The sequence below is a fragment of the Cyprinus carpio genome, chromosome B9 (assembly GCF_018340385.1).
Source record: "Cyprinus carpio isolate SPL01 chromosome B9, ASM1834038v1, whole genome shotgun sequence".
Lineage (NCBI taxonomy): Eukaryota > Metazoa > Chordata > Actinopteri > Cypriniformes > Cyprinidae > Cyprinus > Cyprinus carpio.
The window spans coordinates 5,921,097-5,933,596 of NC_056605.1; the positions used below are offsets into that span (position 1 = coordinate 5,921,097).

Below are 12,500 nucleotides of genomic sequence, written 5' to 3' on the forward strand. Positions count from 1 at the left end.
CTCGGATATAATAACTATTATATTATATTATATTATATTATATTATATTATATTATATTATATTATATTATATTATTAGTGTATAATATTATACTTTACATAATACTATATAATACACTTTATATGGAAAGAGAGAGACGTTATTTCCGGGTCCAAATACATGGCTAGTTTTCGTCATTGTCACAAATCACTGACAGATTTCCCCCCCCCCCACCCCCAGTCTTTGAAGCATATTTCCTACATTACTTCTTTTATACTTTTTTTTTTCAGTCATTCAATTTAGATGTGTATTACTATTTTTTTTCTACCCCTTTTAATTATTTAATTTATAAATTAATAATAAAAAAAGAGCAATAAAGTGCACATTAAAGTCCAATCAAATCCGTATATTATAATCACATTGCACTTGAATCAAGTTAAAGGTGTAATCTGCCGATTGTTCTGCAGGTGACCGCATAAATCTGTTTTCTTATGATGCACTTAGGGCTTTACGATTACTCCAGAGCACTCGTAGATCTACGATGATTTTCAAGTGCTACTTAAGTTACGATGCATTTGGGAAACAATATATATCAAGATCAGTCGTACGATCGTTTTTACGAACTTAGGCTTACGAAGCTTTGCAGCCCTGATCAAACGGTAGCGCGCAAATCTCGCAGACGCGCGCGCCACTGAGGCTTGAATGGCTACTTGTGAATAATTTTGCCTGGCTGAAATGACATCACACTATCGCGGATTTATCTGTTTCTAAGAAATAATATAATTATTGTACCCTATACTGGCACCTCATTATATTAAACACGTAGAGATATTGTTGCACTGTAATGTTCTTGACAGCTGTTACTCTACCACAAGTGCAGCAGCAGCTTTGCGCGCTAACTCATGAGCAGTCTGTCAGTCTCGCTGTTAGTTTCCATCTTACTGAAACAGAGAGTGCATTCTCTTGCTTTAGATGATTCCCATTGACAGTGGTCAATATGTATGTAAATACTCACATAGCTCACAAATATTTACAATACATGATAATTTTTGCAGATGTAGTTTTGCTTCAAAGTGAAATGACCAAATGCTTTATATCACACAATTTAAATCAATATTCATACTGAAAACAAAAAGACACCCTATTAGAGAAAATATTGATATTGAATCTGAGATGTCTGAATCAGCTCTAATTAGTCACAGCAAATAAATAACTTTTTTTGAAGGCATTACAAAGTGCATTAGGCTGAGTAAAACTACAATGCAAACTGTATATTTGAACTTAGCAATAGGCAATACAAGACAACAATACAATACAGCATACTTCTGAAGTGTGCATCTTTAAAAAAAGGACAAACTGTGTGTGTGTGTGTGTGTGTGTGTGTGTGTGTGTGTGTGTGTGTGTGTGTGTGTGTGTGTGTGTGTGTGTGTGTGTGTGTGTGTTTAATTTGTTATCAGTGTTTAATTTGCTAAAACATTGAATGATATTGAATGAAGAGAATCTCTTAAAGAAAATGCTGCAGCTCATTTACAATTACATATTTTAGTATTAAACACTACTCAGTGATGATTTAAGAAACAAATGGACATAAGAAAAGTGACATTATAAAAAGATGCATGCACTCAGTCTGCCTTTAATGTATCTTTTATAGATTTTATGTATTGTGGGGACAAGTGGTGTGCAATAAGCAACCCCCACTACCAGAGGATAAGCTTGTACAAATACACAAGCCAAAAAAATAGTATATCTTATAGTAATAGTTCACCCAAAAAGGAAAATTAATTAGCTTACCCTTTACTCTACATTTACTTAAGAATTTTGACAACCAAACAGTTTTTGGTTACACCTGACCCCCATATCTTCACTATGGCATAATAATCAATGTCTTGTTTTAAGATCATGTTCACTTCTGATCCAGCAACATAGAAACATATAGTACAACTGTTTCCAGTAACTTGCAAGATGCATTATTACCTTACAGTCATATACATGCTGAAGCTCCTCATCATCTAAATACACTGTGCACTGGATTTAAACTACTCACACTGTGTTGTGAAAGTTATACATTTATAAGTACAGTTGCTGTCCATGGTGCTGATCTTCACTGTTCCAGCTGAGGCAGTATGGTCGTTCTAGCAAACATGCTAGGGCTAGATTTCAATCCTCTCTCCATTTCAGAGTTATCAGATTCCAAGGAGAGAGCACCAATCATCAGAAGCATTGGCAGTTTTCTCACAAAATATGTGCTGTGCTTTTGTAACATGAAGTCTTGAAATGGTCTCGTGAAATACTCACTGATATCTAACTTTTTATTTTAAAATAAAATTTCAGATCAGTACTTTGCAAACTGCTGAATGGGATAATATAGCTTTTGTTATATTTCAGGCCAGTTTAATTTAATATATTAAATTGTCTGTTTGCTATAAGATGCCAATGAGAAGGTCTGCTTTGCAGGAGAAAATGGGGGTCAAAACATAATAGTAATTTGTAATTAATTACAAATAATGGGATATTGTAAAAATGAATAAATCAATGCATGACAGAGACCATGCACTACTTAAACATCACAAAACAAAATTAATTGGATTAACAAATAACCCTGTAATAAAAGTATTGTTCAGTGGTAAAGTTATGCACATTCTAACCCTCTATTTTAATGGCAAAACATACATTCCTGTTGAAATAATATCCTAGAATGTGCTTCATTCAATACTTTACATCAAAACTCAAAATGTGCTTCATTCATTTTAAGTTAAAAATATTATGACATTAGGTTACACCGACAAAACAAAACTAAATTTAAGTGTTAGGGAGAAATAATTTCTTAATGAAACAATGGCAGGTTACCACTGTTTACTGTGTACATTAAAAAAAATATGTTAACCTTAAAATGTGCCTTATTTGTTAAAAAAAATTACATTTCTGAATTGATATTTAACCACACTGAACCTAAATAGGCATATTTATATAGTTACATCAGCAAAACTACATTTGAGGGTAAAATGATTTTGAAATAGCCTTTAATATGCCCTATAGACATCCATCATATATTCACATTTAAGCCTTATATATATATATATATATATATATCTATATATATATATATATATATATATATATATATATATATATATATATATATATATATATATATATATATATATATTTTTTTTTTTTTATTTTTTTTTATTTTTTTTGGAATGGGAATTAATGTAACTGACAAACCTAGTATATGCTAATTTTCTTTAGCTACATAAAAAAATAACCAAACTGCTCATCACATATTTTCAGTGTACATTTCACCATCTCATGCAGACCTTTCAAGTTCTACTTTTCTCCAGAAAGTAGGTTTGCTATACAAAATAAGCCACATAAGTCATAAAGTAGTGGCTTACTGAACAGTTGCCCAGTGTCTGTTTTCATTGTGTGAACACATACACAGTTGTATGAATTGTGAGTCGTGTGTCTTTGCCAGTTTACATATACTGTAGTAATATGCATTAAAACAATAATCTGAATAATACATATGTAAATTGTACTGTCATGTTACCTTAATCCGAATAAACATGTCATGTATTGCACAAAGACAATTACTGGTACTGTCAATAGCATAAAGGTCTATTCATACCATAAAACGTGTTACTGACTGTACATTCATTCATTCATTCATTCATTCATTCATTCATTCATTCATTCATTCATTCATTCATATTTTAAAATTGATTATAGGCTACTATTATTTTAATGTCATTATTTTAAATAAACATTGTTAAGAATATAAATCATGTATGAAATGAGAATGCAACATTTCTATTAGCACATTTTCTATAAGCATTTATAACACAATGTAACGTTTACAAATACAGTAACAGCAGAATTTCTATTTTCTATTATAGTATTATTTAATCCAAAACACTCAATACAAGCATATATATATACTTTTTTGAAATAAATGATTTGTTTCCGCCGTGACGTAAACTCTGCAGAAGCACGGCGCGAGGTTCGTTCTATTTTCCCGCGCTTTGAGAGAGAAAGTGCTCGACCACGTGACAGAGCGGTGAAGTGGAGGAGGTCCGTGCCGCGCGGGGTTGTGGGAGCAGTTCGATGACGTAGGCTGTGGAAGTACAGAAATAATAACGCGGGTCTCTTCTGGATAATATCTTATTCCAGGGGTAAGGCATCCTCAGTGATCTGTTGTTGTGTGGGTTTTCGGCGTGTTTTTGCACAATAACGCTGTATAAGAGAGCGTGCGTGACAGAGAGCACAACACGTCGTCTAGTCTTGTCTGTATCAGCTGACAGCAGCGGGTTACATTTTATCAAAGTGAGGCTTTTTAGATCTGCATTGAACCTTAAAGTCTTCCTGATATTATAGATGAAGGAAACATAATCTGTGCTATGCTAAAACACACAAAGCGCAATGTTTTAGCTGACAGAATGAGAATAGTGACTCGTGAAGTTTATTTATTTTTTTAATACATTAACGTCTTCTTGATTATCATTGTTTTAAGAATATCGCGCTAATACTTTTTTTTTTAAGTAATAGTTTTAATCACACTCGACATTAATTCTCCCGGAATATAAGAGTTTGATTTTGTTTTTGATATTAATCCTCATTCCAAGCTGGAAGGGCGAGGATGAATAAAGTTATAAATAAAACTGAGTTTCATTGGTGCTTCCAGCGGTGTTTCTCACCACTCTCCACTCTTCAAACACTCTCAAACAAGTGTGTGTGGGCCCACTATCTGAGCTCTTGAGGACTTTAAAATAGAGGAGTGTCTTGTTACTTCTCAGAGCCTCCAGGTTTGTGTGAGCTGTGGAGATATTTGCTGTGACTGATCTCATGCATCTGACCCTGCATGTGTGAGAGACAGTGGGATCTGAAAGCGTTTGCACGTGCATTGCATGCCATGATTCCTGAATGTCATTCATTGCAACAGAAAACAAAGCGTACATTTGAGTGGTATTTATTGTAAAGTAAGCTTGCACAAATACACTCTTCGAGCAAAGCATTTGTCGAAAAAGAAGTCTGTTTGGGTTGAAATGACTAAGCAGTAGATATACTAAGACAAAAAAAATTGAAACATTAGTGGGTCATGCTGCAGGTTAATGTGATTATCGACACCTATGTGAGCTTGAGAACTAACTTCATCCACTAAAACTCAAATGGATCAGAAAATTAATTTGCTTCTGAGGAAAAACTCAAGTAGGATTTGTTTTAAGACATGCACACTTTTAATAAATGTGACTTAAGCATCCAATTTTTTGTGAATAAAAGCCTACTTAGGTTTTATAATCCATTCTGATCTAATCCATGTGTTTTCCTAAGTGGAAAACATCTATCATAATCTTTTTTTGTGATTTTTTTTGTGAAAGAAACTGTTGCCTTTATTATGAACAGGTGTCTGGCTTTGCTGTGGAGTAACCAGAGTAACAGGACCCAGGCTTAGAGAGAAGGACTGCCCTCGCAAGATGGGGGCTGTGGTGTCTCGGTGGAGGGTAAGTGTGCAACGTGTAGGATGTACACTTGGGCCGTATGCAATGTTAATGTTAACATCTGCGGTTTGATTTTAAAGTGGTTTGATAGAAATGTCACACAGACGTATGGTGTGCTGTTGTCTTTCTTGAATGCTACAAAGCATTAAAGGAATAGATCACCCAAAAATTAAAATTAACTGAAAGTTTACTCACCCTAAGGGCGTCCAAGATGTAGGTGAGTTTGTTTCTTCATCAGATTTGGAGAAATGTAGCATTGCATCACTTGCTCATCAATGGATGCTCTGCAGTGAATGGGTGCCGTCAGAACGAGAGTCCAAACAGCTGATAAAAACATTACAATAATCCAAGTAGTCTTGAAGGAAAAAGCTGCATGTTTGATTATATCTTTTATGGACTGGTTTTGATGCTTGATTTTCACAAGAATTTTTTTTTTTAACCGCTGTTTGGACTCTCACTCTGACGGCACCCATTCACTGCAGAGGAACCATTGGTGAACAAGTGATGTAATGCTAGTCTCGTATGGCATGATGATGAGTAAATTTACAGCAAATTCTAATTTTTGGGTGAACTATTCTTTCAAAAGTTTCATAATTAAGAGTGTGATTTGATATTAATATAACATGCTATATACCAGGGATGGCGAACGTCATAGTTTTGCTTCAGCCCCAATCAAACACACCTGAACAAGTTAATCATGGTCTGAGGGGTTACTGTGGGGGAGTTTTAATTAGGGTTGGAGCTGAACTCTGCAGGACTGTGGAGTTCGCCACCCCTGCTATGTACTGTAGACATCTAAATAGAGAAACTTCACAATTTTGTGCATTTGTTCCTCCTACCAGCTTCCTTTTATTGTTGCTAACTGTACTGTATCCATCCATAGGCAAAGCCAACCACTGTAGAGGTCTTGGAGGGTCTTGATAAGGTATAAAACTGCACTTTTTTAACCATTTCATGACATTCAGTCTGTTATACTTTTCTGACATCGAAGGTGTCCTTGTGCAATAAGGCCATGGAAATATTTGAAGTGGTGTATTATTTTTATTTATTTATCTTAGTTCTGTCAAACGATTTATTGTGATTAATCGCATCCAAAATACAAGTTTTTGTTTACATAATATATGTGTGTGTACTGTGCATATTTATTATGTATATATAAATACACACACATACAGCATATATTTAGAAAATATTTACATGTATTTAGTTACATATATTTATATTCATATAATTTATATCTCATGTATATATATATATATATATATATATATATATAAACAGAACACATTTTTCTTAAATATATATATACATGCATAAATATATACATAATAAATATGCACAGTACACATATTATGTAAACAAAAACTTATTTTGGATGAGATTAATCACAATTAATTGTTTGACAGCACTTATTTATTAACCTATCTATTTATTTTAGGTTCAGTTGTGACTCAGAATAACCTGAGGTTACAGACAGACACACATGTCTGCTGCAGTAAGGCGCTGTGTAACAGTCATCAGATATTTTAGGATGGGGTTGTACAGCACTACCTCACTGAGAGAGCTCCGTTCAGTTGCCATATCTTCGAACTTGATAACTGTGCAAATAACTCTGTTGTATATTTACTGTTCAGAACCAAAGACTTCTAATTGTGACTTCAAAATGTGATTTAAACACGTTTGACCTGATTCGTATCTTGACGAGATTAGACCAGTACACAGTTAAATTACATTTTTTGCGGATACTGATTAGAGCCTGTCTCTCAAGTCCTGCCTTAGGTATTTAGGTCATGGGGATTTGATTTGAGTTTAGACAAAACAACTTTTCCTTTCATACTTTCTGTGTGCTGCAGGATATTTTAAAGTTTTACTTTAATTTGGTGTGCTTAGACCGTCATGCATGCTTTTATTTGACCCGATCCTGCTGAAAACATACCCCTGAATGTTCTACTGATACACACAGTTTTATTAATTGCCATTTTTCTGAAACATATTTGAACTTTTGGCTTAGTATTCAATGCTAGGTACAATTTTAAAGACATAATGTGTTATTTTTGTTGTAATCTTGGTAGATAATTTTATTTAATTTTGTTTTATTCTGTTTTTTTATTGTTGTTTTTGTGTGGATCTCTATTTTTTGTGGTTTTGTGGTTTTTTGTGGTGTTTTTTTTTTTCTCCCTCAGGATATCCAGGCCCTTGAGGAATACAGAGAGAAGAACCATAAGCAGCTGAAGTTATGGGTTTACAGACTGCTGCTGTACTCAGTCCTGCTGTACTTGATCGCCTGTACAGTCGTCTACGCGTGGTACATCCCAGAGCAGATGATAGGAAAATTAATAGTGGCATCACCATTCTTGATATTTCCTCTGTTGTGAGTACTTTAAGTTCAGTTTTTGAACTGTTAGAAGACTGACGGTAAATTGTATGAATTTGAAGTTACTTGAAATCTTTTGATACGCAATGCATGAATATCCAAATGATCATGATCGCTTTATAAATGAGTTTCTTTTCCTGTTTGCAGAGTTTGGCTGCTGAGGAAACTGCTGATTATTTTATACAACAGACGAACCGAGAGAAACAGTAAGAAACTTGATTTTACGTTTGGTTTCATTATGAGGTCAGTCTGTTATGATGAGCCAGTGCTATTAATCGTTTCTACGCATCCATTTTCCTGTTCTTTTTATTTTTTGCATCTTAGATGAAAAATTAGAAGAGCTGAGAGCAGAGAAAAAGAAAATAGTGAGTAATCCGTAGCAGTGTCTTGTCTTTGAATGTCACTTCCTGTTGTGTAGTCTATTTTTTCTGTCTGTTTTCAGGCGCTCTCTCTTATATGTTAGGATCTTTTAATTCGAGCGAGTTTGTAATTCCACGCAGTCCGTGAGCTCCCAACGTCAACAATATTGTGGCCCTCTGCTGTCAGTGAGAGAAAGAGATAATTTCTGCTCCTAATAAATAATCTGAAATCAATGAAGACGGCGGGTAATTGGCAAAGAGACTTTACTTGGTAAAGTGCTTGGCTAACGACTTGTCTTTAAATGAATAGTGTTTAGTGAGGGGGAGGAAATAAATCTGAGAGAAATTGCTTGTCATCCACTGTCATGTCTAATAACTTTCAATAATTACAGCTGATGGATTTTCACACTCCCCATTATCGCAGTAGGGCTTGTAATTATTCTATTCATTAAAGTTAAATAATTAGCACTATTTGCTCTTTCCCCGAAATGGGGTTTTAAAATAAAACTAAACAGAAGACTTTCTTTCAGCTTTTAAGCTCAAATATAAGCAGCAGGTTTAGTTCCTTCATTTGACTTGGACAGATTATTTTTTATTAATTGGGAAGATTCTTTTAAATTCATAAAAACACGTGTCTTCAGTTTTTAATGCCAGTCAGTTGGTATCACTTTTTAATGTAATTGTGATTATGTGATTGTAATGTTTTCTCAAACAGCTTGAGCAGGTAATGGAAACCGAAACCTACAAAAATGCCAAGCTGATTCTGGAACGGTTCGACCCAGACTCTAAGAAAAAGCTTGTAAGTACCTTATTATATTTAAATCTACAAATGACTCCATTAATTTATGTGCAAATATTAATGTTTTTTGTTTGTTTGGTTTTCTCTGAAGAGATAGAGGCTCAACCCACTGGTCCACCTGCGACTCCAAGACAAGGCCAAGGTGAGCAATCGAATCTGTTCCCCTCTCATCAACTCACAGCTGACCCATGTTCATGTCATTCTTAGGAATTTATTTCCCAGATTTTCATCGGAATGCAACAACTTGTTGTAGCATCTTTTAATACGTGTTCTTTCCTGCTGATGAAGTTTAAAAATGTATCACCAGAATACATTTTAGAATTTTTGAAATGTCTTTTAGAACCTTTTAATTCATTCAGATATGTAGCCTTGATGCTGGCATGGCATTAAAAAGTGAATAAATAGATAAATATTTCCTGCTGATGAAAGAAAAGCCAGCAACATCAGAGTCGACTCTGAAACGGCAGGTTTCTGTGTTGAGTAATTTTTCCAGTCTCTAGATCACCCCAGGTGGGGCTGTGGGGTTATCAGGTTTCGTATTTCACTGTCAGAATCGTGTCATTTCCTTCTCAGAGCTGCGTCAGCGGCATGTGACCCCTCGTCCTACTGGACGTCCTCCACCCGCTCCTGCCCTCTCGGCCCCCCCCACTCCACTTTCTGCCCCGGGAGGGCCACCTGAAAAAGGCCTGTCTACATCAACCCCACATGGTCTGATCCGGAGGCCTGGAACCCCGGCTGTCACGCCTGGCCCAGCGATGGGTGCGTCTCATGTCCCTCACTAAACATCTGATTGGCTTTTCGTGTCATAGAAGGGCTGTTAATGGTTTTTCATCACGGACAAAACTGACCAGACATAGTCCTGACCTTACACCTAAAATCAGAGGCGTATGAGCGTACTGATGCCAATATTTAGTTTTTTGCATGCATGTGCATTTTCTTTTGTAGCTGATTGACCTGCTAGATTTGCCAAAAATCACAGTAAAACTATCAGGGCACATGTTGCAATCAGAATTGGGTCAGAAATAAACAGACAAGAAGATATTGGAGTCTGTTGTTGTTTATTAAAATTAAGACTATTAAAACGTCTTTAAAATGTTTTAAAAATGATAATTAAAAAATAAGGCTGAAATTGTTGCCTGGGCAACTTACTGATATTAAGTTGAGGAACTTAAATTACTAAAACTGGAGAAGGAAGAAAAAAAAAGAATAATCTATAAAAACATAAGAAAATGACTAATACATAATTTAAAATTAAAGCTGAAAATGTAAAAGTGATTGGTAATATAATGATATTGTATATAAATAATACTACAAAAACACTAGAGCCACTGCAGTCTGTTTTATCAAAAGTTTTTTCTAAATGCCATCTGAAATTTTCTTCTAAAATTAGTATTTTTTTTTCAGGCTCCTGTATTATGTTTGGTTATTTCACTTCAATGGTAATTAAAAATGCATATTAATTGCCATTAAAGTGAAATTACTGAACCTACACATAGGAGCCTGATTTAAATCCTAATATTAGAAGAAAGTTTCAAACGGCGCTTAGAGGCTTTTGCATCTGAAATCTACAAATTTAAGTATTACATGAAAAACTTCAGTCAAAAATTTGGCAACTAACCGAAAGTTGTAGAATGAAAATGACCATGAAATGAAATAAATTAAAATGCCTAGCATATATAAATGTTATAATAGTGCAAAACTAATGCTTAACACAGGAGCAGTCACAGTCTGTTTTAACTTTGTCTTTTGGATGGATAGTGCTATTTTATTTATGCCCACGCAGTCGACTGCAAACATCTGCTAGCAGTGACTGACAGGTGACACAGACCCTGCTGTGTTAGTCGTGCAAGTTTTGCTGTGTGTAAACTGTTCTGGGTCCCATTCAAGCAAACACTTTTAGGAAGAAATTGGAAGTGAAAAGCACCTTGGTCCACTGCGGCGTCTCCATATGCTGGTAAATGAGTAAGCAGCAGGGATTCCTGACTATGCCAAGTCTGGCAGAAATGACCAGTCTTCTCGCTATGATCGCTCTTGATGTTAAATTATATTAATTATGAGTGTGGATCACAGCGGGCATGAGGAGGGAGCTCCATATCAGTGTCGTTATTAAAAGCTGTCGCCCTTATCATTCATCATCGGCCATGCAGCACTGAGCCACAGATACAGTCACACGTCTGAGGAGCGCACTGACGTGTGCACACGTCTGCAGAGTGTGCTGACACTGTTTGCAGGAATGCACCCTCCAGGTCCTCCGCTGGCCAGACCCGTCCTCCCCAGAGAGCGAGGTGCCATGGACAGGGTCATTGAGTACCTAGTTGGTGATGGACCTCAGAACAGGTGAATGGTCTGTCTTGAAATCATGATTTATATCTCTACACTGAGCAAAATCAAGGTGTGATGTGATTTCTGAAAAAGAAAGATCACATATAATACAACTTCAGTTCAGCCAAACCCAGAGAATAAATATCAGCTTGGCTGTATTACATATTGAATAAAAAAATAAAAAATAAATTGATAAGAAAGCCTTAAAAATCAGTATGCATTTCAGCTTCTGTAATAAGATACATTTGCAAGTAAAACTTTGTTTCTCAGGCCTTGCTTTTCTTATCAGGGTTTATTATATATATATATATATATACACACACACACACACAGTACAGGTCAAAAGTTTGGAAACATTACTATTTTTAATGTTTTTTAAAGAAGTTTCTTCTGCTCATCAAGCCTGCATTTATTTGATCAAAAATACAGAACAAAAATATAATATTGTGATATATTATTACAATTTAAAATAATTGTTTTTAAATTTATTATACTTTAAATTATCATTTATTTCTGTGATGCAAAGCGTAATTTTTAGGCTCATTATCACATGATCCTTTAGAAATCATTCTAATATGATGATTCATTATCAAAGTTGGAAACAGTTCTGCTGCTTAATATTTTTTCAGAACATGTGATACTTTTTTAGGATACTTTGATGAATAAAAAAAAAAAAAAAGAAGAAGCTATGTTTTTAAAATATAAATATTTTGTAATAATAATATAAACTACTGGTCAGTAATTTGGGGTCAGTAATTTTTTTCTTTCTTTTTTTTTAAATAAATCAATACTTTTATTCAGCAAGGATGTGCTAAATTGATAAAAAAGTGATAGTAAAGAAAATATATTATTAGAATTTTCTTTTATTTTGAATAAATGCAGTTCTTTTTAACCTTTTATTCATCAAATATATTAGACAGCAGAACTGTTTCCAACACTCATAATAAATCAGAATATTAGAATGTTTTCTAAATGATCATGTGATAGACTGGATGTTACATGTGACACTGAAGGCTGGAGTAATGATGCTGAAAATTCAGCTTTGCGTCACAGGAATAAATTATTTTTTTTAAAGTATATTCAAATAGAAAACTATTATTTTAAGTTGTAATAATATTTCACAATATTACTGTTTTTTTCTGTATTTTTGATCAAATAAATGCAGGCTTGA

General features: G+C 34.5%; 1 protein-coding gene across 2 annotated transcripts in view; it reads left to right on the top strand.

Moving 5' to 3' along the window:
- The first annotated feature begins 3,999 nt into the window (after positions 1-3,999).
- LOC109071564 (endoplasmic reticulum junction formation protein lunapark-A-like) overlaps positions 4,000-12,500 on the top strand; it is a 12,496-nt gene continuing 3,995 nt past the window's right edge. Inside the window, exons 1-10 of one of the 2 annotated variants that reach the window (XM_042730739.1) lie at positions 4,000-4,152; positions 5,381-5,478; positions 6,359-6,400; positions 7,659-7,846; positions 7,997-8,055; positions 8,174-8,214; positions 8,924-9,007; positions 9,098-9,149; positions 9,581-9,766; positions 11,239-11,344. In XM_042730739.1, the coding sequence (XP_042586673.1) occupies positions 5,452-5,478; positions 6,359-6,400; positions 7,659-7,846; positions 7,997-8,055; positions 8,174-8,214; positions 8,924-9,007; positions 9,098-9,149; positions 9,581-9,766; positions 11,239-11,344 (785 nt within the window). In that variant the 5' untranslated portion in view covers positions 4,000-4,152; positions 5,381-5,451. Of the gene's footprint in view, positions 4,153-4,763; positions 4,783-5,380; positions 5,479-6,358; positions 6,401-7,658; positions 7,847-7,996; positions 8,056-8,173; positions 8,215-8,923; positions 9,008-9,097; positions 9,150-9,580; positions 9,767-11,238; positions 11,345-12,500 lie in introns of those variants that run through there. The other variant, XM_042730740.1, reaches the window with a different exon arrangement.